We start from the raw sequence: 27935 nt of genomic DNA, 5'->3' as shown, positions 1-27935 counted from the left end.
TCTCCTACAATTAAAAGGTAGTTAAGAAAGAGGCTGTTCCTGATAGACCCACCTTCTGTTTTCTCCTTTGTATGCGTATTATTCATTAGCAGTCTAATAAGAGTTTCAAAATGCTCTGTGCCTCTGCCAGCAGGGCATATGTATGTAGACATGTGCTTGTGACAGATAAGTACATAAACAGCATATTGGCACCAGAAAGACATCTGTGCCTAGAAAAACGCTTGTGATATGTACATAAATGACATTTTAGCTCTAGTCAAGTCCTTGTGGCTTTGAGAGGAATATGTGACTGTACTCTTCTCTGTGAATACTGAAAAGGTGCGCCTTAGACGGGAGAGTTTTCCGGAGGTTTACGGGAGGATGCGGAACAGCCGGGATTGCAGCCCCGGCGCTGCCAGGCTGCGGCAGACGGTGGGAGAGCCGTGCCAGGGGAGGGTGGGCGCTGCCCCCGGGGGGAAGCACCCGGCACCCCCAGATCTGACTCGGTGCATCCGGACGGGATGTGCCTGCGGGGCAGAGCTGGCAACGGCGCCGCAGCTCATGGGTGCGAAGGGAATAAAATCTTGGACCAAGAAGCCAGGGGTGATCCAGGGTCGGGGGGCATGGGGAGGGCTCCCTGCAGCATTTTCTGCTACCTGCATTTAATTATCTGGCTGAAGCCTGAGTGTAATCCCTTCACAACTGGCTTCTGCAGCAGAAAAGGGACATTTTGGACTGTTACAGAAGGGGACTGAGCATCCCATCTTCTGGGATTCTTCCCAGATGGCACAGCCAGACACTGTAGGTCTGCTGACATCACTTGGTTTAGGCTCGTAATGCCTCAGTTTGTCCATTCCTGGTGGCAGCTCCCTGATTTAGAGTTCTAATGAGCTCAGGAAATGTTGAGGCCAGGAGGTTACAGATCTAGGGTCCCAGGAAAACCTAGAGATTATTTGCACCCAGTCTGGGTAAGGGAAGAGAGAGAGAAGACGCAAAATTGGTGGCACTTTAGTATTCACCAAACACACAGAGTAGTAAATATGGACTTTGCTTCCTGATTCTGGGAACTGAAGCCATAGTCTGGGATATATGAAAGCCCTAATGTCCCAGTGAGATCAACCCAAGTGGGGAACCTCAGCCTAAGAACTGAGTTCAACCATGTCTTTCCTGAGTTTACTCCAGGAGGTTTGGGTGCCTCAGCATGTCCATTCCTGGCTTCCTGAAATTAAAAATCCCCTGTAGATTTCATTTGATCCAGTAAAGTAAATCCTAAAAAGGAAATGAGTGTCCTAATCAGTCATTGGCTCCAGGTTCATGAAGACTCACCTGAGCTGGACCATGAAACAGCAGCTGCACCTGTGTGAAAACCTTCTGGGATGTGGCATTAAGACCCATATTAGGGTGGTGGCTGCTGTTCAAGAGGTGAAAATGGCCTCACTTCCTTGGGTCTGACATAAAGAGGAGAGAAACAGCAAAATATTCCTTGCTGGAAATCAGGATGGGTCCTTGGACTTTGCTGGAGCCTGTTGATGTGACCTGAGCACATGGCTCCCCGGGTGGGTGGGAGTCTCACACCTCCAATGTGATGGATGGAACAACAGTGGTGGATGAGCTGTTACTTGCATGAAAAAAGTGTTTTGGGGGAAAATTATCTCCAGTCATTCTCATTTTGCATGTGATTTTTCCTACATATGTTTCTAATCATTAAGAAATTCTGTAGCTTAAATAATACTCTGAAAGTACGGTAACTGTTGGACTACATTCTGTTGTAACCTTATTGAATTTCACTTCTCTGGAAAAAATAATGGGATACTATATCTTGAAAAACAAATGGTAATTGCATTTTTAACAGAATGTTTCTCTTTGTGTTTCAAAACCTTCTGCACACAGTTAGACATCTAGCCAGGGAAGAAGGTACAAAGCATATGGGCCAATTTCTGTCTCTTGGCTGTTCAAGATGCCTTAATATTCAGGCAGTGATGTGTGTGTGTGTGTCCATGAAATATGGCACAATTCATCTATGTGGTATCCTCGAGCTCAGGTGAGGTGGTCAGGAGCTGTGTACTGGGCTCAGGGGAGTTTATATCCTGTTCCCTACTAGTTGTGGTTGCACATCTTCTTATGGATTCAAATTAATGTAATTTGATCTGCAGAAGACCAATGCTTCAGCATTCAGAGGAACAGGTTCATCCTGCAGGTGATCAGGATCTTACACATAAGGATCTTGTCAACACTGCAGAGATGTCGTGTTGACATCACTGGACAAAAGGAGCTGTCCAACAACCTTTGTAGCACCCACATGGCACAGCAACATGACTTCCTCAGTGGTTTGGGGATTTGCACATCACCACATGCTGAGAACTGGGTTGATTAAAGCCTGGGACCCAAAATAGCATCGCCACAGTTTGGTAACATGCTGGTGTTATTGTCTGCTGAAGTTAGGAGAGCTCTGGTAATACTGGAAGTATACTGGAAATTCTTTGTAAATTTGGCGTGTTAAGAACTTTGCAAGGGAATGCATTTGGACATGTGAAGCTTCAAGGCAAAGGAATAGACTTGAGGTTTCTGACTGACAAGACACATGTGAATACATGCAAAATGTGCTCCTCCTGCTAAAAATAACATTTCTCCTGTCAAGCACGATGCACCCACCCCCACAACACCACCCAGAAGAACACATTAACACCTTGGCTTTGCACGTAGCCCGATTCACAGCAGCCACAAGTGGTAGAGGGATCTGCACTCTGTGCATGCTGACAAATCATATGGCACAGCGAGGAACAGAGGAGTGAAACTGGGCTAGCAGAAGTTGACGCCTTATCATCACAGTCCCTCTGAGCATGCTGTAGGCTGACACCTCCACCAACCGAGTCATCTCCCCAGTGCCAGGATGAGGAGCACGAGCCTGCTATCCTGATTTAGCCTCTGGTAAGCCAGGCTTGGCTTGCCACACCAGGAAGGCTGGAAGAGGTGCGTGGATGCAAATGGTGCAGGAGCACCGTGGGTGCGCCGGCATGAGGAGAAGCAAAGCACATCCAACCACTGCTGCTCACAGCTGTGCTATGGGGACATGTAAAATGTGCTTTGTACACAAGGCATGGGAGATGTTCCTCCCACTGCTGTTCCCTGTTTGCTGCCTAATCCCATCTAGGAACCTGTAAATACTTCAAAGTATTTCAAAGCAAGAAGGGTTGGGTTGCAGATAACTATTGCCCCTAAAATGACTCCGGCCATAGACAAGGTGCAGATCTGTCAGCCTGTGTGTACTTCTAAAATAATGAAAGACACGGACAGAAAAGCTTTTTAAAATGGTAAAAGACTACAGAATACCAGGGCGTTTTTTTTCCCAATTATTATTTCCTATAAAAAGCTGCACTTTTTTTCCTTAAAAATTAAAGCTTTCCTTAAAGCTGAAGACACAGGATCCCTGTCCATGGCAGGAGGTTGGAACTAGAGGATCTTTAAGTTCCCGTTCAACCCAAACCATCATAGGATTCTATGGCAGTAAAAATTGACCATCCTTCAGAATTTCTCACATTAAGTTCTAGGCAAATAATTTGAAAACTCACTATTTATAGTTTTGCTTTAGTATAAATTTAGATTATTTGTAAATTTCATAAAAGGGGGAAAAAAAAGAGAGAGAGAGCTGCAACCAAGTTGTAGCTAAATATCAGCAGGTGACACAAGATTTATTCCAAGTCATAGAGGTCAATGTTAGTCTACTGCAGCCTTCTCCCAGGACAGCATGAAGCTTTATTCAAAGGAGATTTTCAGAAAACCCAAGAGATTTAAATGCATAAGTTCTAATCCCATGGCAAGCACATGAGCCTATGTTCTCACTCTCAAAATTAAGCTCCTTTGACTCTCATTTGTGTGGCTGGAGAGCCCTGGGCCCCTGCAGCTCTTCCCTTGTCTGAACCTCCTGTGACGGCTCCAGCAAAGCCAGGAAGGCTTTGGTTGGTGTTGAAGGCATCCAGCCCTTTGCAGATGGTGCTTAGCACTTAACAGGATCAGCCCCTCAGCCACTTGTGTGGTATCCATCACCTCAGATGCCTCACCATCCCTGAAGATGTGGTGCCCACCACATGTGATCAGCCCCATAAGCTGCTTTCACCTCACCTCGAATGTTCTCCATGCAGATAATCCCAGCGGGGTGTCTCTATAAAGGAGCCCCTTGTTCAGGGCAAAAGGGAAGAATGCTCTGCCATAAGAAAATCAGGGAGTTGACAGAGATGTAAAGCTCAAGGTTTGCAAGATTGCTTTTGTTTGGCCAAATGTGAGGCTTTGTGGCTGTTTTTGGAGATCTTGGTGTTTAAAGTTAGTTATTCAGCAAGTGCAGCTGTATATTAAAAGACAGCTTCTGTACCCAGTCAGCTATCAGCATTTTTGCTTTTTTGTTTCTTCTTCAGTCCTTGCTTACTCCTCTTTTAGCAAATGTAACACGAGAATCAAGTTACTTCCTGGGATGAAAACCTGTGAGTTCATCAGCCAAGATGGAGCTTCAGTTTTGGCCTGATTTGGTGTCTCTCTTGGAAAAGCTGAATGGTTGGATGCTCTTGGTGGTTCTGGTCATGTCTCTTTTGATTATTGACCTTGTGAAAAAGAGACGACCCAGGAATTTCCCTCCAGGGCCACAGCTCTTTCCTCTCGTGGGAACCTTTGTGGACTTTAAGCAGCCCCTCCATCTTGCACTGCAGAAGGTAAGAGCTCCCTCCATGGACATTTTCCCTACTAACAATATCTTACCTTTCCATGACTCTAATCACCACACAGTGAAGCAGCAAGGACAGCCTCTGCAGAACTGGGTATATAATAACCCCGTGAGATAGATGACCCTTCTTGGTTTTATCGCTCACTATCACCTCCTCTTCCAGGGGAGTAGGATGGTCCAATGGGAAAGAAATCCATAATGGAGGAAGAAAGGGTTTGGAAGGGCTGGGCCAGGCTGGGGGACACGTGAAAAGTGCTGTGTGACAGCTGAACTGTTTGGAGATCACCTCTGGAAATTGTCCTGTCATTGTCTTTGCTCAGAGGCCAACAATTCACCCTATCACATCTGAAAGAAAAAATTTAAATCCTGAGTTATGTCCTCTGGCTTCTTCTGTGTTGCAGAAAGAAGCAGTGATCTCTCTGGAAAGGTTTCCACAGCTTTGGCTCCCACCAGAGACAAAAAGAGAGAGATTTTAAAAATGCTGAGTATTCCTCTCTGAAAAGGTGGAAGAAGTTCTGACAGGCTGGCTGCAAAAATCCTTTCTGGTGATTAATTGTCTCTTCCTTTTGCTTAGCAGGCTGACACCAGCCTGTCTACCCTGGGTGTTCTCAGGCCAGCAGCATGTGTAGTCCCCAAGGGAATCCTTGAGGAAGGCTGAGGCAGCGAGTTCAGGATATTCTGTCAATACACACAGTTATTAAGAAAATTAATCCTGTTTATTTACAAGCACACAATGACTGAGACACCCATTTGGTCCCAGGCAGTTTTGGGTGACTCTTTGTGTCCTTTCATGTAGATTCATTCTAAGAAGAGGATGAGCTCTTTGACAGAGAGAAGATATGATTCCCCCTTTACTCTTACACATCTCAGAGGAGACACTAATGCCAGCAAAGTCCATGCAAGGAAAATAGCTGCAATTTGGCCATAAATGCAGTCAGGCTTAAAATTAGAAGGATGTTTCTAGCAATAAGCAATTAGAGCTCCTGTCTAAATGGGAGAGCTGGAGAAGAAACCACACTACTCTAGACACAAAGCTGATGAAGGGGATAATTTGTCATGGTTTGCCCTCAGCAGGAAGAGCCTGAGTGTGGTGATCCAGGTGGTGGGACAGAAAGGGACAGAGCAGATGCCCATCAGTTACAAAGCAAGTTACATTCTTGCTACAAGCCAAACTCATGTAAACACCTGGTAAAGCCCAGATTTGTTATCACTCCAGGTAACAAATCTAAGCACACCATCTCTCCCACACTGCAGCTCTCCAGCCCTTTTTATGCCTTCTCCAGCCTTCACAGAGTAGCTTAGACTGGATGGGAGCTGCACGCTTGGGTTTGGATTTCTCTAAAGTCCCTTTGCTTCAAGCAGAGTTAAATTCAAAGTCAGATTTCCCTGTTCAAGGTCTTAGCCTGATGAGTTTTGAAAATCCCCATCTTCTTGTTCTCAGAGGACAATGGACTCTCTTTCAGCTCACAGGTCGGTACGGGAACATCTTCAGCGTGCAGTTTGGAAGTCTGACATTTGTGGTGGTCAACGGGTACCAGATGGTGAGAGAAGCTCTTGTTCACCAGGCTGAAATATTTGCTGATCGGCCAAATATTCCACTCCTCCAAGAAATATTTAGAGGCTTTGGTAAGCACAGCTTACAAGGATTTTGGGACAGAGCTTTCATCTCTTTGGAATTATAACTGTTAGAGGGAAAGAAAGAGGTTGAATTCAACCCTTGTGAACTGCACCTGTAAAAGCTTGTACAGGGAAGGAAGGCAGGAACTGAGTTCAGACTAATAATCTCACAGGGGTATGTTTTAATCTCTGTGAGACAGGGATGAGGATGGGCTCAAAACCAGATTTTAATGAAAGGGGAGAAATAAATGCAAGCTGCCTGGAGATCAATACACTTGCACCTTTCCCCTTGGTTTTCATTTCTCCTTTACTTTTCCTGCCTGGGTTGCACACAGCTCCAGAGACGGGGTGCTCCTGCCTGCAGCTCTGCCAACAGCATGATAGTACTCAGAGTATTTTGGCTTACACCTTTTTTTCCCACGCAAAGTGACAAAGTAGCAGATTAAAGCAAATCCATAAAGCTAGATCTTTAGCATAAGCCAATTACTCTTGAATTTTAATTCCCAAGCTAAGCCATAGCCTTTTCCATATCCACGAGCTCTGTTTGCCTTGGTTTGGGGTTTCTGTTCATGATGAATGGCTGTTTTGGAATCCTAACACTCACATATGCCCCAGAGAGAGGATTGCTCACCTGTTTTTTCCACCTACAGGGCTCATATCATCCAATGGGCACATATGGAGGCAGCAAAGAAAGTTTGCTTTAGCAACACTGAAAAGCCTTGCTGTAAATTTTGAGGAAAAAGTGCAAGAGGAGAGTCGATACCTCGTGGAGACGATTGAGGAGGAGAAAGGTGGGGGTTAATGCACAGCACTATGCTCAGAGCTTCCAGCCAAATGAATGATGAGAAGTAAAACTCTTATCCCAGCACAGCTCCAAACGTGCAAAACATTTCTTCAATAGCTCAAATCTCTATCTTATACTTCCAGACTGTGCCTTTTAGCACTTATTTTAGACCTCAGGCCTCCTATTTTAGTTGTTCCTTATTCATATTAAGCAAATATGTACTAGGTGGTTATTAAAATGTGAGTGTTTATGTGGCTAAGGAAGTGTCTCGTGCATTCTGTGGAGGAATAAACACAGCTCTCCTGCTATCAGGCACTTCCACTCAGAGGCTTTGTTAACCTCTGCTTGTCCTTGGTTTTGCAAAGTATTTTAAAACTTGTTTAGTCAGGCTTTCCTTTTGTATCACACACAGATGAAGTGTGTGCCTTGCTCTTTTATAGTCCAGCTTTTAAAAACTGCCAGAGGGATATTAGTAAGAATAATTTGTATGTTGGTACATGGGTGATGTTGCACTTCAGCTTTAAATAGAAGCAGATGGGGTTGAGCTAATTCTAGGGAGCTATATATAGTAAACAAGAAAGATCTAAAAAGGAATTGTGAAATTATATACTAAACTTGCTCCATTTTAATTGCTGTTGCACTGAACAGGCCAAATACTCCATGCTGCCAATTGATTATAGTCTTCTATAGTCCTAATCAATAAACCAATTAAGCTGCTGGTTTGGGCCTTTCTTCCCATTAGTAATGACAAATAGTGATCATGTCCATCACTCTAATATCTGAGCACCAGCCTGGTTTAATTACTTTCTTGAAGAGTGGGGAGATCAGCAGTGCTGCGAGGAATGCCTTGCATTTCAAAGTGATGCTCAACAGCAGCTCAGGGCTGGACTGGGCTTGTCACTGAGATCAGTCTCTTGTCACAGCAAGTGCCTCTCCAGGCTGCTGAAATGTGCCTGAGGAGATGAAGGTCTCTGCTCAGTAGCTCTCTCAGGGAACACAGATGTGATAAGCCTCATATCACATTACTCTTTATAAATGTGCTCTATGGGCCACAGGAGCTATTGCTGAAGTTTACAGGTGAACAGAGAGGTTTACAGAGATCTGCAACCCTCTCTCCTCTGTCCTCCAGTTCCCTCGATTTCTTCATGGTGGACAACTAAAGCCCAGGGCAATGGTATTTTGCAGTGTGGTTGTCTTGGGCTCCCTGCCCTGGGCAAAGCTTTGAGGGACCCTCTCCTGGCATATAAAATTGGCACTAAACACACACTGGGGCAGGAAAAGTTGACAGCCATAGCATGGCATGCTGCTGGTTGTTTCCCTGGAAAATGCTTCAGACCCTGCTTGGGCAGCTCAATGTGTGTTAATGTCTGTCAGCAGCCAGGGCTGGACACAGGATGGGATGTCCTGGCCTGTAGTGCCCAGGCTCCAGCAGGATTCTGGAGGTGATGGGGATGGTGGGTACGCCAAGACATGGGGTGAAACCTGAGCACCACCATGGGTGAGAAGCAGGTGAGGTCTCCCCTTGATTCACAGCTGTGGATCTGGTAGAGAACAAGTTTTTGACTGAGACTGAACAGGAAAAAAAGAATGAAATCTGTCTTTAGAATCATGGAGAGATTTATTTTGAAAAAGATCCTTAAGTTCATTGAGTCCAAACATTAACCCAACATTGCCATGCATCACCCCTAAACCATGGCCCCAAGTGCCACATCCATGCCTTTCAAACATTTCCAGGAATGGTGACTCCACCACTGCCCTGGACAGCCCCTTCCAAAGCCTGCCATCCTTTCAAATGAAGATATTTTCCCATTTCCAATCAAAATCTCCTCTGGCACAACTTGTGGCTGTTTCCTCTTGTCCTGTCCCTTGTTCCTTGGAAGAAAAGACCAACCCCCACCTGGCCACAACCTCCCTTCAGATAGTTTCCTTTCCTTTTCTCTCCTCCAGGACAACCCTTTGACCCCCATTACAAAATTAACAGTGCTGTTTCAAACATCATCTGTTCCATAACTTTTGGGAACCGCTTTGACTACCACGACAACTGTTTCCAGGAACTGCTGCACTCCCTGGCTGAAACGCTGCTGCTCATCGGAAGTTTCTGGGGCCAGGTAAAGCCACTTGGATGTTTTTCCAGCTTCAGCTGCATGTAAGAGGTCAGAAACTGGAGTTTCTAAGGCACTGATATAATCTGCGCTTTCCTGTAGAAAAAGAGCCATGTTTAAAGGAAAATGACCATGAGAACTGTTTTACATTAGATTGGATTTATACGCAAAGCCTATCAGGAAAACAAGGAAATAAGTTAAAATTATTGGGACACATGGATAAAAAAACCACTAGAGGATTGTGAAACCAATCTTATGCCTGACATAACAAAGAACAACGGAAAAATCTTAAAATAATCTCTTTCTACAAAAAGAAGAATTAATAACACTGAAAATTCCTATCTTTTCCCACACCCATATCCCAACCAGTTTCTTAAATATCTTCTATTTAGGAAAAGAATTGAGATTCCATGTTTAAAAACAAAATAGATGGATTTGGTGATGTATCTTCTGTGCGTCCACACACCATGGTCTGATCTCTGTCCCCTCCATGGGGACACACACATCTGCATCCACATCACCAGTGGCCATCTCACATTAGGGGGCAGCTTTGGCCACTCAGTATTTGAGAACTTTATCAGCAGAAAATACCTGTCCAGTTCTTACCTTGTTTGCACTTGTTTACACCTGTGTAAGTAAATTTGTACAGACTGGACTGTTGTAGCAAGGATGATTTTTTTTCATGGTAGCAAGCAGAGTTAATCAATTAACTGAGAGTCCCAACCTCTCAACTAAGATACCTACTCTCTTCTAACTCAAGAAATGCTCTTTGCTCTGTTTGATTTCTTACCAGCTTTACAATGCTTTTCCTTTGATCATGAGATGGTTGCCAGGACCCTTCAGGAAAATCTTCAAGCACTGGGAGAAACTTCAATATTTTGTGAAAGGTGTGATTGCAAAGCACAAGGAGGATTTGGACCAGTCTGAGGCAGGAGATTATATTGACTGTTACCTGAAGGAAATAGAAAAGGTAGGAGGGAAATAACTAAAACCACCTAAAGATTAACCCATAGAATTAGCAGAGATGATTCAGGGCTGTTTTGTCAGGGGAGCTCTTGTCTCACATGTTGCCTTCCCCTCCCTACCTCTACCACATCGAACTTTAGCAGCAGGAGCAGGCTGATCACTTTGAAAACACACAGATTTTTTTTTTTCCCATTTGAAAGGATTTACACTTTGTCTTCTCCCCTTTTTCGTTCTGTCACACGGCGTAGGAGGACTCACAGGGAACATGTTCATGTTTCTATGAGCACTCGCAGGCCTGTGTTTGCTATTGTGAAACTTGACATTTAAAAATACTACCTGCTTTCAAGAGACACTCTACAGCAACCAGGGTGTCTTTCAAAACAGACCATAGGACTTGAAATCTAGTGAAAGTAATGGCTGGAAATTTCCAAGTCCAGGGGTAGATAATAAAGGAGCAGCAGTACTTCAGTTACACACAGGTGATTTTGGATTGGGTTTTAAAAGTTTTCATTGCCATGTTTTCCCTCCAAGTTTAAGGGTGATCCCAGCTCCTACTTCCATGAGGAAAACCTGCTGTGCTCCACCTTGGACTTGTTCTTAACTGGGACTGAGACAACAGCGACCGCCATCCGCTGGGCTCTGCTCTACATGGCTGCATACCCCCACGTTCAGGGTAGGGCCACTGAAGGGTCCTTTGCTTAGCCCAAAATTAGGTAAGGGCAACTCAGGGAACAGTTATCCCAGCTCTGCCACACCTTGGATACGCCTGTGCCCCAAGTATCCTCTTGGGAGCCTTTAGAGGACAAGTCTTATGAGAAGCTGTTGAGGGGAGTGTTTAGCCCAGACAAAAGAAGGCTTGGGAGGGACTTTCGCGTGCTCTACAACTCCCTGAGGGTGCAACCAGGTGGGGATCCATCCTTCTCCCAAAGAACAAGTGATAGGACAAGGGGAAATGGCCTCAGGTGTGTCAGAAGAGGTTTAGGTTGGATATTAGGAAAAATTTCTTCACTAAAAAGGTTGTCCAGCCCTGAAGCAGGCTGCCCAGGGGAGTCGTGCAATCACCCTGGAAGTGTTCAAAAGGAATGTGGATGTAGCACTTGGGGACATGGTTTGGTGGTGGCGTGGTGGTGCTGGTTTACTGGTTGGACTCGATCAATTTAAAGGGCTTCTCCAACCCTAAAAATTCTGCGAAGAGGGATAGTTTGAATTTAGTTTTGCTCCCTGCAGAGAAAGTGCAGCAGGAGATCGACGCCGTGGTTGGGCAGTGCCGGCAGCCCTCGCTGGCTGACAAGGAGAAGATGCCGTACACCAGCGCCGTGCTGAGCGAGGTCCTGCGCATGGCCAACGTGGTGCCCCTGGGGGTGCCCCGCATGGCCACCAGCAACACCACCCTGGCTGGCTTCCACCTGCCCAAAGTGTGTGGGGACCACCGGCCTTCATCCCACACCCTTCATCCCACCAGCCTTCATCCCACACCCTTCATCCCACCATCCTTCATCCCACACCCTTCATCCCACACCCTTCATCCCACACCCTTCATCCCATCATCCTTCATCCCACCATCCTTCATCCCACACCCTTCATCCCACCAGCCTTCATCCTACACCCTTCATCCCATCATCCTTCATCCCACCATCCTTCATCCCACACCCTTCATCCCACCAGCCTTCATCCCACACCCTTCATCCCACACCCTTCATCCTACCAGCCTTCATCCCACCAGCCTTCATCCCACCAGCCTTCATCCCACACCCTTCATCCCACCAGCCTTCATCCCACCAGAGCAGAGTTTTCATGGCCCAAGCCCCGAATCTCACCTGGAGGGGAGCCAACCAGCAGGATCTTATAGAAATATCATAACTATATAGAAAATACAAGCCCTCTTGATGGATTCTGTGGGGCTGTGTTCTCCTCCTTACATAGGAGGATTGTGAGATCTTTATTCCAATTTTAAAAGGTTTATGCCTCAAATTTTGTAAAAGAAAACCCTCAATCCATTACAGGAATAGAGGGCTAAGAAAGCAAACAATTTGGGTTTGTTTATTCTACACAATATTAATAATAATCTATTAAAAGTAACACTTGATGAAAGGCAGGTAATGAGTATTGTCTCACAGACACTGTTCTGCAATTACAAAAGCAAATAAGGGATTTATATATAACTGGTCTCTTCCCTCTATATGACAATGAGGCAAATTTTAAAAATCCAGGCATTTTCCTCCTCATTGATTAGAGTATTTTTCTTGCTGATGGAGAACGTGGCGATAAACCAGATCAGTTTTATTATTTTCTAAAAAAGAACATCTAAACAAATCGATTGAAAATTACTTGATTAAATTGCTTCAAGTTCCTATGGGAATGCAGTGCAACCAATTTAAAGTTAGTTTGCATTAACATCACCTGCTACTGCAACTTAGGGAGCAGAGCAACACTCGGTGATACGTAAAGGAACAAGTGAACAATCCCGCAGGCTTTCACCCTCATTTAATTACGGAGCTTAAAGGGGAAAAAACCCGTTTTGCCCTTAAAACAGCGCAGTTCAGAGAGCTGACAATAACCCAGTCTGGCAACACGCCGCGTACTCGCCCCTTTTCTCCACCTCTCGCAGGGCACCACCCTCATGACCAGCCTGACCTCAATAATGTTCGACAAAAACGTGTGGGAGACTCCAGACACCTTTAATCCCGAACACTTCCTGGAAAACGGCCAGTACAGGAAGCGGGAGGCTTTTCTGCCCTTCTCTGCAGGTAGGATGATGGATGGGGAGGTGGCTTTTCTTTTAGCGAAGCTTTTATTTCTTCCCCAAAACACTGCTTATAGAGTAGGGGGTACCGCTGCTGTCCAGCTTGCAGCGCATCCCCGCAGTGAAAATCCCAGTCACAGTTAATAGAGGCTGCTCGAAGCGGGAAGGAAATCAATTTGTTACTGCAGGATTAAAAAAAAAAAAAAAAGAAAGAAAGAAAAAGGAAAAAAAAAGGAAAAATACAACCCTCCCCCCCCCAAAGAAAAAGAAAGAAAGAAAAATAAATAAAAAAGGAAAAATACAACCCTACCCCCCCCCAAAAAAAAAGAAAGAAAGAAAGAAACCACAAACAAACAAAAAAACCAACCAACCAAACAAACAAACAAAAAACCAAAACCAAAACCGCTTTCTTCTTGCACAAGTTGCTTAACTGGGTTGCTCAGACTGTTTCCGCTGTCGCCTCTCGGAACAGGCGCAGTTTGCTCGGCAGTAAACTTGTGGGGAAGGTTTGAGCAGATTGTGTGGGTGAACATTGCCACCTAACCTTTCCAGGAAGAAAAGCTGCCGCAGCCTGTGCACGGCGGCGCGGGCCGCAGGAGCCTCGGAGGTGCCTGGAGCTCGCTCGGGACTCCTTCGGGTTATTTGTGCTCCTTTTCCAGGCAAGAGGGCTTGTCCCGGGGAGCAGCTCGCCAGGACCGAGCTCTTCATTTTCTTCGTAGCCCTGCTGCAGAAGTTCACCTTCCATGCCCCGGCGGCGGCCGCGCTGTCCTTCGCCTTCACGCTGAGCCTGACGCGCTGCCCCAAACCCTTCCGGCTGCGCGCTGTGCCCCGCGGCTGAGCCGGGCCCGGGCCCGGGGCTGGGGCCTCTGCGGCCTCACGAACCGGGACATCCCCTTCTCCTGACCGCACCCGAGGTTTTGGGCTGAAATGAGGGCCCTGGAGGTCCAGCACCCCCCCCCCCCCCACCCCGTGTCTGGGTGGCCTGGGAAGGGCACAAGGGCCACATCCTGCAACAAACACAATCCTTGTGGCTCTTCCTTCACCTCATTCCTGCTCCCCGCTACCAGTCTGACAAAATGCATGGATTTAAAAGCCTTATTGCCCAATTTCCACTGTAAGCAATTCCCAGGGAGGTGTCTGCCAGCTGCAAAAGCGTGGTTTGATGTTGATTTCTGCTATCACTCAGGAGCCTGTGATGCTGCAGCACCCACACAGCCAAGGGCTCCTGAGGTGTCCCTGCTCAGAGGGAGCAGCTGGACTTGGACACAAGCTCTGGACTCACAACTCTGCATCAATTTGAACTTTCAGGTGGCCACAGCCAGTGCTGAGCCTCAGGTGGGCTTGGGCTGAGAGTGATGAACACTCTGTGCAGCACCACATTGCTGCTGTGGGAGGAAATCATAGAATCGAGGAATAATTTGGCTTGAAAGGGACCTTAAAGATCAACCTCTCTGCCATGGGCAGGGACACCTTTCATGAAATAAAGTTGATCCAAGCCCCATCCAGTCTGGCCGTGGGCACTTCCAGGGATAAAAAATATCTAAGCAGAGATCTCTGCAGCAGCAGCAGAAAGCATTTTTTTTTAGATCTCAATGAATATATGGAAATTTTAATTAGGAGGCTACAGTGGAATAGAAATAGCTTCTACCAAAGCCCACCCCAGGTGAGATGGCACAAGGAGCTGTGCTTCCAGCAGGTCTGGAAGGGCTTTAAAAATACGATACAGCAATTTCATATTAGAAAAGCAAAAGGTTTGTGCTAGTAAAATACAAATCAGAAAAGCTGCAGTAAAATAATCCCCTGGGGTTGCTGGGGAGGAGTTCACCTGAAGCACAGCAGAAAGGGAACAGCAGAGAGTGTTGGAAGGATCGTGCCCGTGAGGGCTCAGTGCTGGCCCTCAGGAAGGAAGTGTTGGAACAGTGGCTTTGTGGTGGGAAGTCACAAGCTCAGCACTTCCCCTCTGTTTCTGGCAAAGATTTGTGTGTGTGTGACCAGCATGGACACAGCGTGGAGCTGAGGAAGCAGCTGGGGCCAGGGCCCCCTGCACGATGGACACAGCTTCTTCCTGAGCCAGGTCTCTTTGGTTAAGAGTTAATTTAATATGCAAATTGTAGAGAATTTTTCCATTTATGTGACCAAGCATTTATGCTTAGAAATGCTGTCTTCTGTGTGCTTCAGTTTGGGCTGTAGTCACAACAAAGATTATTATTTTTCCTCGTTTTTATTTTTTTTTTTTGTTTTGTTTTGTTGGGGGTTTTTTTGTGTATCACCTTTCATAAGTGACTTTTAAGTGAGTACCCACACAGGATATGGAATAGTTAACAGGAAAAGAGGATTACATCGAGTTCATTTCCACTGGTTTTCTCCTCCGTCCCCGGCAGTCACGGCTTTGCTGTGGTACAAAGCAATCCCTGTGCAGTGGCAGATTTATGCCACAGGGGAGAGTCCTCTGCACATCACATCCCTGCCACGCCAGGCACACGAGGATTCTGTCACTGAGCTGTCCTTGGGACTGATCACTTTAATCCTATTGCCTTTTTAATTATTAGTTCACAGTCACAGGCTCCCGTGTTGTGTTTTTGTCTTTGTAAAAGAGAAAACATAAAAGATCCAGGGACTTTTTTTTCACCTATGAAATCTTAAACACCACTCAGGACTAGGCAGTGATTTGTCTCCATTTTTGCATTCATTCTGCTGTAGGTCAGGCCTCTGGCACGTGGCTACAGCTTGTATTATTTGCACTGGGCTCAGCAAATAGATATTGATCTCTTATCTCTTTCATTTCCAATTTGTGTTTCTTTGTTACTTTGGGGTTTTCTCCCCTATTCCTGGAGAGAATAAATGATTGAAGTCTTCTTTTTTTTTTTTTTAATGTTAAATGCAATGATGCCATACCTGAAAGGCAGGAGACATGAATTTGTGCAATTTTCAAGTGGATCCATTCATGTCACTGCTGACGAACACGTGCATCTCCAGGGGCTCATGCCTAAGTGTGTTTAAAAACAGGTGAAAAGAGATATTCTCAAAAAGAGGTCTCTCCCCTTTAAATTCCACAATAAAACAGAAATTTTGCTTTTCCAGCTTCCCATGTGTAAGGGTTGTGGAGAATGTGTATGGCATCACTCCAGTGGCTCTGCTACACCTCTGTGTCTTGTCATCAGCACTGGATAGTCCCAACAGCCACAACTGATGTCCCCAAAAGAGAGAAAAGGAACCCAAAACGTCCCCCAGAGCAGGAGGTGGCAACTGATGACTGCAAAGGGCCATGACAGCCACATGGTGCAAGGGGAAAGTGGGGCTGCTCCCTGCTTCTTTCACAGTAAAAACACAACACATACGTTAAAATTTCACATGGTCCATGTGCATGAACACCTCCCTGACCCAGAGCTGGTCCTGGGTGGGAAAATGCAGCACATCCTGCTCCCAGCTGCCCCCAAAGAGCCCCAGCCCGCAGAGCTGGGCATCTGTTTCTCAGCACCTTTGTGAGCTTTGTGGGGCTTTGGGAGCAGCTATGACCCAAAGGACAAGGCCAGTGGGAAGGGATGGCTGAGCTTGAGGCGTGGCTGGAGCCAGCTGCTGTGCCTGCACTCATCTGGTGGAGATCAGAAAATGATGGTGCTTGGGAACTGCTGAGTTCCGGGCCAGCTGTTTACTTTCAGCCCAGGTCACCCAGACACACGGAAACACGAAACTGAGTCAGATGGTTGTGAAAGGTTTGTACAACCTTATCTCGGATGTCCCCTGAGACCTGGGGCTTGGCCAGGGACTCCTGGTATGAGGGAGCAAGCTGCTGTAAACAAGGAAAGCGTGAGGCTCTCGGAGCAGCTGAAGACTCCCTGGCAGTGAGAAACTGAAATTGGGACATAGCACGGTGAGGACACCCAGGAAGGAGGGAGCAGGGTCGTCCTGAGAGATAGACTTGTGGGAACAGCACACTGAAACTGCCAGGTTTCAATCTCGACCCACAAAGCTCATTTCTGTCCTTTAGACAAGGACATGGAGCCCTGGGGTTTATTAAAGTACTGAGGGGAGGCTGGAGGGGAAAGGGGAAGCTGAGGGTGTTCTGGTTCGTGGTGTTTTTTGTTGTTTTTTTTTTTTTTTTAAATCAGATGAGAGGGAATATTTCAGTTTAATCAAGAAGGGGTTTAATCCTTTCTGAAAGCTGGGAAAGCAGAAGTCTGAATATAGCCCGGAGAGCAAGCAGCAAAAAGCCACTCCTTGCTGTTCTGTCTTTGCACCCACAGCTGTGCCAGCACATCACCCATCTCCCCCTGGCCCTGTGAGCTCAACCTGCCCGACGTGCTGTGGGACACATCTCTGCAGAACCCCACCATCCAGCCATGCTGCACTTCCTCTGGGACAGCATCTCCCTCCAGACATTCCTCATCTTTCTCTTCGTCTTCCTGCTCATCGCAGACTACATGAAGAACAGAAATCCAAAGAATTTCCCTCCCACCCCCTTCCGCCTTCCCTTTCTGGGGCACATCTATCTCCTAGACTTCAAAGATCCTGCAGTCACAGCGAGGAAGGTATGTGGGTGGCAAGCAATATGGGGAAGGGATGGAGGCATTGCAGCTACACATCCCTGGCCATGCAAGGAAAGGGATAGCCCCAACCCCACAGATCATGAAGGCAGGCAGGATGTTTGCCCTCATCAGTGACATTTACCTGAGTACTAACAGGGTGACAGGTGTGGAGTGATTCCATGGGCAAAGGTCACAGCATGATCCCACAGGTGCAGTCAAAGATGTACAAACCCTACAGGTCTGAGTGGGAGCTGGAATGGGGTGAAAGAAAAACTGGAAAAACATAGGACTGAAAAATCAAACCTGGTGAGGTTTACTTGATTTATGGCAAATTAACACCATCTCCCAATCACTGATTCAGGAAAAGAGGACAGAAAAAAGACTATGCCCTCAGGCAGAGCGCACACAGTGTCTCCCCTCCCATTCTTCCCTTATTTTTACCCATGTTCCCTGACAGGGCTGTCATGGTTTCCCCAGGAACATTCATTGCAAATGAAAACCCCTTCTATTTATGTCCCCTCCCAGCTAAGTGAAAGATACGGTGACATCTTTGGCATGCACATGGGCAGCATGAAGTTTGTGATGGTAAATGGGATGCGGCTGGTGAGGGAAGTGCTCGTAAACCAAGGGGACAAGTTCATGGACCGCCCTGACATTCCCCTGGACAAGGAGGTTTTCAGCAAGATCGGTGAGTTATCCCTCAAGACATAACTCAGCTGTAAGGTCCAAGCCTTGACACCCTGCAGAGGTCTGAGACAGCTGGAGACAAGGCAGAGCCCTGGAGCTTTTCTCCCTCGGTGGATCAGCCCTGGCTCACAGGGGTGTTCTGCCAGGACTGATCTCCTCCACCGGGCACCTGTGGAAGGCACAGAGGAGGTTCACCCTGACCACGCTCCGGAACTTTGGCCTGGGGAAGAGGAGCCTGGAGGAGCGCATCCAGGAGGAGTGCCGGTACCTCGGGGACGCGTTCAGGGATGAACAGGGTGAGTGCCATGGCAGGAAGCTGTGAAGGCAGGAACTGCTAGGGCCTGTTATAATTTCACTGCATGCTGAAAAATCCCCCACCTTGCAAGGGATGCTACAACCCTGCCAGCATCCCTGCTCCTTCCCACAGGTGCTCTGCCTTCCAACTGGCTGGGGAACCCTACCCACAGCATTGTTCACAGCCCACCTTCAGCCTGCTCCTGTCTGGGAAATGCTGTGTGTGCATAAACACTGATGTTTCCAATTAATTCAAATTACATCCTGCAGACCTTGCTTTCCAAAGTAAACAAACACATCCATAAGCTGATTGAACTGGGACCATTGGGGTTGCCCTGCCAAGACTGGCCAGTTCTGGGGGCAGCCAGGCACCCCAGGAAAGCACTGACATAGGACAATGCCCATTAGGGGCCACTCATTTAATTCATATTTCTTGACTGTTTTACCTATGACATGTTTTTTCTTCTTTTCTGAGAAGAGTGGAAGAAAACTGATCTTTTTCTTGTCCAGGGAATCCTTTCAACCCTCAGTTTCAAGTGACTAATGCTGTTTCAAATATCATCTGCTCCCTCATCTTTGGCAATCGGTTTGAATACCACGATGAGGATTTCCAAAGACTGCTGAAGCTGATGTATGAAATGACTGTGCTCCATGGAGCCATCACAAGTCAGGTACAGCTCTCCTGCTACCAACACAGGTCCATAGTTTCTCCTCTGAGGTTAACCACAAAAGTTAGTGTTGACATCACCAAACCTGTTATTCCCTATTCCTTTGCACAGGGTAGATGTGCCCATCCTTTCTTTTTTCTGTTTAAGTTGTGCCATGCTCACACTGCTCTCTCTCTCACCCAAAATCACTTTTCCTGCCCACTGATTGCCAACCTGCCTGCTGAAATTGTAACACACGTTACCCCAGAATGAGAATTTTCTTCTGGAGCTGAGCTGTTTCCACCAGCTCCAGAAATTCAGCAAGTGCAATCACAGGCTAAAATCTTGATGTCAGAAGAGTATTTAAAGTCCTTTATTCAATTTGTATTTCTCCTTTTGTGTTCAAAGCTGTACAATAGTTTCCCATCTATAATGAAGTACTTACCTGGAGCCCACCAAACCATTTTTAAAAATTGGAGGTTATTGAAAAATGTTATGCAAGAGCAGATCAACAAACACAAGGAGGACTGGAACGCCTCAGAGAGCCGGGACTACATCGACAGCTACCTGCTGGAGATCTCCAAGGTCAGCAATGGGGAGAAAGCCCTTCTGGAGTGGAGCTTAGAAATCAGAAGGGATGGGAAATGAGCCCAGAGTCTCCATCTGAGCTGCCTGTGTGACCTTTCATGAGCTCAGGACAGACATCAGGTTTATCCCCATCAGCAGGATGGGGATGCAGGGGGTCAGCAGCTTTTGCCAAAATTCTTGGGGTGCCAGGACATCCTCACTGTTCCTGTGGCACTAACACACCTTCTCGTGAAGGACCATGACAGTGACACCTTCCGGGAGGAACACCTCATGGCCTGCACGCTCGACCTGATGTTTGCTGGGACTGAGACCACATCTTCAACCCTCCGCTGGGCTTTGCTGTTTATGGCTACACATCCAGAAATTCAAGGTACAGTTCACAAAAAGTCAGTGTTTTCCCTCACTTTTGTCCCTCACAGCTTTGTAAGAGGCCAGTTGGGAATGTCCCCACACTCACACAAGAGGTGTAAGCAGTGGCCCAGGTCCCTTGGTAGACCCCTACAGCAACAACCTTGTATTGTTCCAAGGGTTTTTTTGCCTGAGCTCGTTGCTGCTCCTTCCCCCAGCCCGGGTGCAAGCTGAGATCGATGCAGTCATCGGCCAGGCACGGCCACCAGCCCTGGAGGACAGGAACAACCTGCACTACACCAATGCTGTCATCCATGAAGTACAGAGGAAAGGCAATGTTATCCCTTTCAATGTGCCAAGAATGGCATCGGAGGACGCCTACGTGGATGGCTACTACATCCCAAAGGTAAATTCTGGAGTGCTGGGACTCCAGGAACTCTTACAGCTCCCCACCCATGGTGCCACACCAGTTCCCTCCTGCGCACTTTCCCTGCCCTGTCCAGAGTTCACTCCTGCTGAACATGGATTTTTGCCATGCAATGTTCTCCAGTGCCCTGAATGGTGCCACACCCCCACACATGCCTTTGAGTCACAGATCTCAGCTCTTACAGGACTTTGGTCCAAAATTACAACAGATAAAAACAACGCTGATAAGGGAAAAATGGAGTTACGTAACTGCACCTCCAAACAGACAAGAAGTAGAAAATCTGGGCCTGCAGTGGGGTGTTGCACAAATAATTTCAGAATTTGACTAAGGATGTTCTACATCCTTCCTCTTCCAGTCTCCTCTCCCTGTTCTTCATGGAGAGGAGACTGGAAGATAAAACTGCCCCTCCTGCTGTCAGTGTCACAGAAAGTGTGATTTTTTTCTTCTTTGTTCTTCTAAGGGTACTGTTATAATGGCAAATTTAACCTCTCTGCTATTTGACAAGAACGAATGGAAAACCCCTGAGACTTTTAACCCTGAGCATTTTCTGAAGGATGGGAAGTTCTGGAAAAATGATAATTTTATACCATTTTCTATGGGTAAGATTTGCTGAATTATGGTGCACATGTGGGCTTGGGCTTCCAACTGCACAGTGGAGACAGAGAGGAAAACAGCAATGGAAAGGGCAGATGGACCTTGGGAGGCGCTGCTCAAAATGTGCCCATGGCCTCCCCAAAGCCCCACTGTCACACTTGGAGCCCTTTTCCATCTCTTTTCACATGCACAGAAGAGAAAGGAGGATGAATGAAAAAAGCATGTAAATTCCAGAGACCTTAGGAACAGCTTCCAAGGCAAGAGCTTTGCTCTGTGCTTGTGCTCCCACATGGCTGAGCTTACTAGGGGCCTCACTGTTGCCACCACAGGGCTCCCCAGCCAGCAGCTTCCCTGGGGAAGTTGCTTTTAGCACCTGCTTCCCACACCAGCACCACACACCTCCCCTGCTAGCTCTCTTTGGTGAGCTCTCCCAGCATGGGCAAATCCAGGTCATGTGTGTGTGTGAATTGTCCTCACAAAGTCATGCAACCTGGGGGGCAGACCATGCTATAGTGCCAAAGCCGTTATTGGGAAGCTTGGTTTGGGCTGAAAAACTCGTCCAGGAATGGGGTAACACAGCTGAACCACGCTCCTAAGGGTAGGCCAGAAGCATTTTCAGCCGCACAAGCACAGTCTGAGGATTGCTATCTCCACAGGGAAGCGTTCCTGCCTGGGTGAGCTGCTGGCCCGTGCTGAGCTCTTCCTCTTCTTCACCTCCCTGCTCCAGAAATTCACCTTCCAGGCACCCCCGGACACCACGCTCAGCCTCCAGCCTGTGGTAGGCATTGCAATGGCCCCACAGCCCTACAAGATCTGTGCTGTGCCTCGGTAGGGAAGCCTTGGCCACTGTCCTCACATGGAAAATCCTTTGTCAGGGGTGCTGAAAACAAGCCCTTGACAGCTCCAGGGGGAGGCTGGGTGGTTTATTTCTTTCAAAGCAATTGCAAAACCATTTATTTTACAAGTAGACCTTGCACTTTGTCTTCCATGATGATGGGATCATGGGATCAGCCTGGGACCTACCAGGGCATTATTAGGCTTGTCCAGCGGCACTGTAAACTAATGAGGGGCTTTGGGCTTTCCTAATTTTATGACAGATGGCCATGGTTCACCTTGGCAAAATGAGGGATACTAGAGACTGCACTGCTGAAGCTGTGGCTGGGTACAGTGGGAGAGCAATACCAGCCTTTGTTTTATAACATTAACCCAAGTATTAATTTGACATTTCCTTAATACGTACTTCTTTAAAAAAAAGTTGCTCTATAACACCTGTCTCATATATCAATAAATGTTTATCAAAACATTTTTGTTATGAGGTGTTCTGCAAAGTGAAGACCAAAAAAGACCCGTGTCCAGAACAAGCTACAGGCTTTGGCCATGCCCTGTGTCTCCGCCCCTGCACTGCAGGAGGCTGGCACTATAAAAGCAAAGACAATTCTTACAGAAGTGATGGAAAAAAACGACCCTGACAGCACAGGCAAAATTACAATATGCAAAATCCTCCCTGTTTACCTGCCCAGCATCACAGAGTGGCTTGTGTGTCCAAGGGCAGCAGGGTGAGCTCCAGCAACACACGACGAGGTTAAGCTGCACTCAACAGTCTAACAAGGAAAAGGGTGCCTTGGAAAATAACAGCAAAAAATTACTATTTTGAACAATCATCTACGCAGTCCAATGAAACAGTCCCAAGACTGGCAACCAGTGGTTAACCCCAGTAAATGCACTGAACTGGGAAACAGCTGCACCACGAGGAGCCTCTTGAGGCCTCCAGGCAGAAGCTGCAGCTCCCAGGAGCAGGATGGGGGCTGCCTCAGGAAACTGGCACAGCATCAGGACCACACACCTCCAGCTCCTGCTCTCCTGCTGAGGCAATGAGCAGAGAGAAACCTTTTCCTCTTTTCAACTTCCCCTGGAGTACAGCTCACCTCTTCCTAGAGGAACCAGATTTCTCCCAGGTGAACACAGCTTCTGGCACAGCTTCTTCAGCACCAGCTGGGCAGGGGGCTCTGCCACAGCCTCTGATTTTCTGTGCCAGTGGAAACAAGTGTTTGGACTGAAGTACTGTTCCTGGTACTTGAGGCTGTTTCACTGACCCCTAAGGTAGAGAAATGAGGACACGTGGTGGGACACAAACCAGTCAATTTATTAAATGCAGACTTGTCTCATCCCTCTCCTAGGGAGAGCCTGGTCAGCCCTGCCCCTCCAACCCCTCCTCTCCTCATGCCAGCTGCTGGCACAGGCTCCCACACCTCGCCTTCCCAGCAGAAACAAAGTCATTTCACTTTTTAGGCCTGATATCCTTTATTTTCATTCCCTGAGAGAAGCTGAAGGGGAAGGCTGCAAGTGGGCTTCATGCCTGGAATTGACTGGGAACAGAGGGGAACAGCTGTAAGTTTCTGCTGTGTGAGCATTACTCCCAAAACAATTCCAGTTCACAGGTGTCATCTGACTGTTTTGTGCTACTTTTCCCCAGTGCTTTGCTCAGATTCCCATTTCCTTTCCCAAACTGTATCCAAAAGCTTCCTCTGTAGGCCTCTGCTGGGTTAGTTAAATTCCAAAAGAAGACTGCATTTCACAGGCTTCTTGAATATTTTGCCCCCTTTATCTAAACTATCTCATACACGTGACTGACCTCAGCTCCTCCTTTCCTTTGCACTCAGGGCTTTAATCGTGCACTCCTCTTCCAGGAGGACCCCTCACCTGAACACACAGCACTCCTGCTGCAGCGCTCGGCTCTTCAGGAGCTGCCAGAAAGCTGCAAGCAAACAGGGTCAGGACTGAACACATCCTGCAGCTCAGCTCAGGCTTCCTGTACAGCTGAGCACCTCTTCCCTTCCCTTCTCCCTCAGACACCTGCACATTTTGGTGTTCAGTGTCTGAAACTGCTTTTATGTCCAGCCTCAGAAAGCAGGAAAACCAGTTCTTCCATAATGGCTTCACGCTCTCTGGGTCAGGCCCTTCCATGCTAGGGAATCAATGCAGCTCCTCATCCTCAGATCTTCTCTCTGGAGGGCTGAAGGCTGCCAGCTCTCCACCAACAGCACTTCTGGGCTGGGGGAGTGCTCATGGAATGAAAGCTGACAATGGGACTAAGAATGGAGCACATAAATCACCTGCAGAGCAGGCTGGACATGGCAGACTTTTTTTATTATTATTATTATTATTCTTTTCTGAAGAAAAGCAAGAACAGTGATTTAGAGCTGTACCTGTCCTCTGAGGTAGGGCTGAGAATAGGCAGAGACCCTCACCTACCTCAGCAGCAATAATTACTGAAGTCACTTCACAGCTCATCTGCAGAGGGGTTGAATCTTTTCACTTTACAAGGCCCCTTGCCCAGCTCTGAGAGAACTGTCTGTGGGCTGAGCAGAGGGAGGAATGAAGTGGGAACAGCAGAGGAGAGCAGCACAACTCATTACATCCATACCCTCACTATAATACATGTCTATCCTGAAACAGGATGTTTTAGACGGTGCAAATATACCAGCATGTAGAACCAGGTCACGCACTGCCCAGAAACACCATCTAGGGACCATTAGATACTTAGCTCGGAATAAAGACACCAAAGAATTAATTTTAAAAATCTTTATGTGAATATAAAAGAATTTTTCCCAAAGAAAAAAATAAAACCAAAAGTTTAAAAATTAGTGCAATTTTTCCAGTTCTATGCAACACAGTGTTTACATTTGTTTTAAACAGAAGATGTAGACACCGATACACTGAAAACCTTAACTCCAGCTTTAGGGGAAGGGGGAAAAGAAACAAGTAAGAAAATTATTGTACTAGACATTACCAACTCCTAAACAATTGTTTTCATTTTCTAATTTCTAAACTATTTATGGCTACCTAAATAGAACATCAGTATTGCTTATATTACTTATTTCCAAGTAAGTGTATATCATAGAAAATAGAATACCCATATATATATGTATTTAATGAACAAAAAAAATCAGGTGAAAATTTATTTTCAGTGAATGTTTCTTAATCCACTATATAATAAGGTTGTTGCAAAAGAATCTTCTCAAAACTGCTGCCTGACCCATTTTGAGTAAAGGAACCTACTAGTCCGTATTTTGTATTATTGCTATAAAACACTTCTCTTCCATAGTAATTAATCTTATATAAAAAATAATTAATAAATGATATATCAATCAGAACATATTTTTTGTTTCTTTGGATCTACATTACCCGTTTTACTGGAAACTGGCTAAGTTCCTAATAATGCTGTTTAACTTCAGCAATATTCAGTTATTTCAGTCATATTTGAGTCTGCTGTGAACTGTGCTGATGGGATGGCACAAGTTCATCTTTCAGGAGAGCCAAGGGGCCTCTCTGTTCCTCCTGCCTCAGCAGTGGTGCATCAAAGGACATGGATTTAGAGAACATGTGTTGGACATAACTCGGCTGAAACATAGCAATGCTTTTAGCAGCTTTTTGGTTTGACATGAGTGAAGCAAACATTAAAATGATCCTGATCTAATGGTCCTTCCTGCACAGGCAGATGAGCTGAAGTGAATAAAATACCATGGCTTATAATCCAGTATTTATTTTCACACATCAATTCCTCATTCACAGGACAAAACCCAGGTTTAACCAGTTGTAGAACATCTGCTTTTAAACAGGTTCTCAGTGCCAAAGAAACCCTTGAGTGACATTCACAGGCTTCACTCTTAGCAGTTTGGAAAAATCCCAAATAAGCAATATTTCATCTAATACCTGAAAACCAGATTCATTTTAGCAACCCCAACAAGATTACTGGGGACAACTGTGCCCTGAAAAGGCTGATCCCTGCCTGTAGTTCAGGACTTAAATTCTTCTATCACTAGTCAGAAGACAAACTTCCAATCAAATGATAGGGAGGTTCTTGGCTATTTTTGGTCCCAGGGTCTGCAGTTTTGAGAAGTGTAAGTCAAAGACATTTTCTCCAAGTTTGCCACTATTCAGCACCTGACAGACTACTGACACAGCTCCACTACTGGGAGAAGTACAACAAATCAAGCCTACCAATAACATGAGTATTTGAAGGACATCCAACAAAGTTTCCATGCTGCAAAGAACAAGGGTTAAGAGACCCACTCAACACCATCAGAGACAGCTCCACATTTCACTAGAATACACCAGAATGTACCAGACTTTAGGAATGGAAGCATCTTGCTAAAACAATCTCCTGCTCCACTGCTCACCACCAACTCCCTCCCACCCACAGCACTGGCAGATTAAATATGCAACTGTACCTTAAAAACACCAACTCCACTAACACCACTGCAGCAATAAAAGACCTCAAAACCCACGAGGTAGTCAAAGAAGCATAGAGTCCTGAAGAACATCACCACAGACAACTCTCCAACAGTCTCTCTTAGCAGGAGACTGGACTTTGAAGGAGGAAATCTGTTGAATGCCTATTCATACATACAGCACTGCAAAACAACCACCACAACTAAGAAGCAACCTTATGTATCAAAAATGAATGCTTGCCTTTTCTCTGGCATTATATGCAATGCCCAATTAAAAATTTAAGATGTTGGGGAAGGAAGAAATCAAAGGACAAGCTGTAGTGAGGGGCAGGCAAAATGACACACTATCCAAATGTCACAATTCAAAACCTAAAAATTCTGTAAAGCTGAATCCTGCTCTCAAATCAAAGATGGCCTTTATGGTGAGACAGGTGTGTTTTCATTCTCACAGGAGCTGAATTTTATAATAGATAGTGGTCTGGTACAGCACCCTCAAATACTTAAGTGTATTCATTTCATTTCAAGGGCTGTTGGTATTTTATTTAACTTAACTATGGGTATAATTAACTTTTACTAGACCATTTGCAAAGAACAGACATTAACAGGTTTCCTAAAAATACAATTCAAAACAAGAGTTAGACCTTTGGGAAATAAAGTCAGAAGTTCTGTGAAAGATAGCAACTTCCTGCACACAAATTTCAGATATCAACCCCCATTTTCATCTTCTATCAAACTATTACAGTTTATGCACTTTTCTCCCTGCCAATAAACAATCTCTGCTGCCAGTAACTGCCAAGGCCATCTCTCATTCCTTTGCCTAGCACAGTTAGTTCAGAATAACCAAGTGAAACTACATTTAAAAAAGAGGAAATGCAATTTCCATGCACAGGGTTGTATAAATAGGTTGAAATAAATGGGGCTGCTTCCCACCTAATCCCCTTTCTGCAAATAAATGCAGTATACCAGTATGCCAGACTTTTAAAATATAGCCCAGACTTCTGAGTTAGTGTAATAGCTTTTTTTCTTACCCAGGAAAAGACAAGCTTTTTTGGCTTAAGTGAATTCAACATCTTAAAGACAGGTTTTCCTCAGCGTACACATGCACCAACTTAAGCTTTGCTTTTTTTTTTAAATAAACTGAGAAATTTTGCTTCTCACAAAACAAATCCTGTCTTCTGCTACATAACAACTGGTACTACACCTTTATTTTCTTATTCTATAAATTCAAGTACTTTCCTGCTTTTAAAATTGTACTTTTTATTCTAAAAAAAGTATCTTTTTAAAAGATGTTGCCAAACTTTTAGATCTATTTTTGCTAGGCCAATATTGTCAGTTTCCTGAAGTACACCTTTGCATAATATCTTCCCATTATAAAAGTCAACTTTCTCGCCCAAACCCACTTAAATAAAATTTTAAATATAGAGTGCCAAATTTAGTATTTACAATATAATCTGAAGGCAAATAGAAATCTTTTAAGTTGTGCTTGCACATGCTGCAGTTATTAAATCTACTTGGAAAAACTACCTGCTACCTTCTGGCTGATCACCTTAATCCCTTCCTGACAGGTTCTGATGTCGTAATTTGCAGCTGCCTACCATTGTAACCTCCTCCTCCATCAAGTAGGTAAAGTGGAAGGGTATAAAACATTTAAGGACACTTTTAGCATGTGAATTTTCCTCATGTCCTCGTGT

The 27935-nt window shown here is 45.8% G+C and overlaps 2 protein-coding genes across 2 annotated transcripts; both read left to right on the top strand.

The window, feature by feature from the left end:
• The first annotated feature begins 4472 nt into the window (after positions 1–4472).
• Positions 4473–13740, top strand: LOC134046889 (cytochrome P450 2J2-like). Its single transcript, XM_062497713.1, has 9 exons — positions 4473–4679; positions 6154–6316; positions 6958–7098; positions 9039–9199; positions 9987–10163; positions 10691–10832; positions 11387–11574; positions 12768–12906; positions 13562–13740. The coding sequence occupies exons 1-9, from the start codon at positions 4473–4475 to the stop codon at positions 13738–13740; spliced, it is 1497 nt and encodes a 498-aa protein (XP_062353697.1).
• Positions 13741–16707: 2967 nt separating this feature from the next.
• On the top strand, positions 16708–21845 carry LOC134046890 (cytochrome P450 2J2-like). Its single transcript, XM_062497714.1, has 9 exons — positions 16708–17431; positions 17954–18116; positions 18262–18411; positions 18920–19080; positions 19465–19641; positions 19879–20014; positions 20211–20398; positions 20880–21018; positions 21670–21845. Exons 1-9 carry the CDS (start codon positions 17243–17245, stop codon positions 21843–21845), a joined length of 1479 nt encoding a protein of 492 aa, XP_062353698.1. The 5' UTR covers positions 16708–17242.
• Positions 21846–27935: the final 6090 nt, after the last annotated feature.

The sequence above is a fragment of the Cinclus cinclus genome, chromosome 8 (genome assembly GCF_963662255.1).
Source record: "Cinclus cinclus chromosome 8, bCinCin1.1, whole genome shotgun sequence".
Lineage (NCBI taxonomy): Eukaryota > Metazoa > Chordata > Aves > Passeriformes > Cinclidae > Cinclus > Cinclus cinclus.
This window is presented reverse-complemented; position numbering and strand designations above follow the sequence as displayed.

Excerpts from the sequence above, each read along its gene's own strand:
- LOC134046889 (XM_062497713.1), top strand. The coding sequence starts at position 4,473 with ATGGAGCTTCAGTTTTGGCCTGATTTGGTGTCTCTCTTGGAAAAGCTG. Across the intron at positions 6,317-6,957 it reads AGAAATATTTAGAGGCTTTG|GGCTCATATCATCCAATGGG; the intron begins GTAAGCACAGCT and ends TTCCACCTACAG. Across the intron at positions 12,907-13,561 it reads TTTTCTGCCCTTCTCTGCAG|GCAAGAGGGCTTGTCCCGGG; the intron begins GTAGGATGATGG and ends CTCCTTTTCCAG.
- LOC134046890 (XM_062497714.1), top strand. The coding sequence starts at position 17,243 with ATGCTGCACTTCCTCTGGGACAGCATCTCCCTCCAGACATTCCTCATC. Across the intron at positions 18,412-18,919 it reads CGCGTTCAGGGATGAACAGG|GGAATCCTTTCAACCCTCAG; the intron begins GTGAGTGCCATG and ends TTTCTTGTCCAG. Across the intron at positions 19,081-19,464 it reads ATGGAGCCATCACAAGTCAG|CTGTACAATAGTTTCCCATC; the intron begins GTACAGCTCTCC and ends TTGTGTTCAAAG.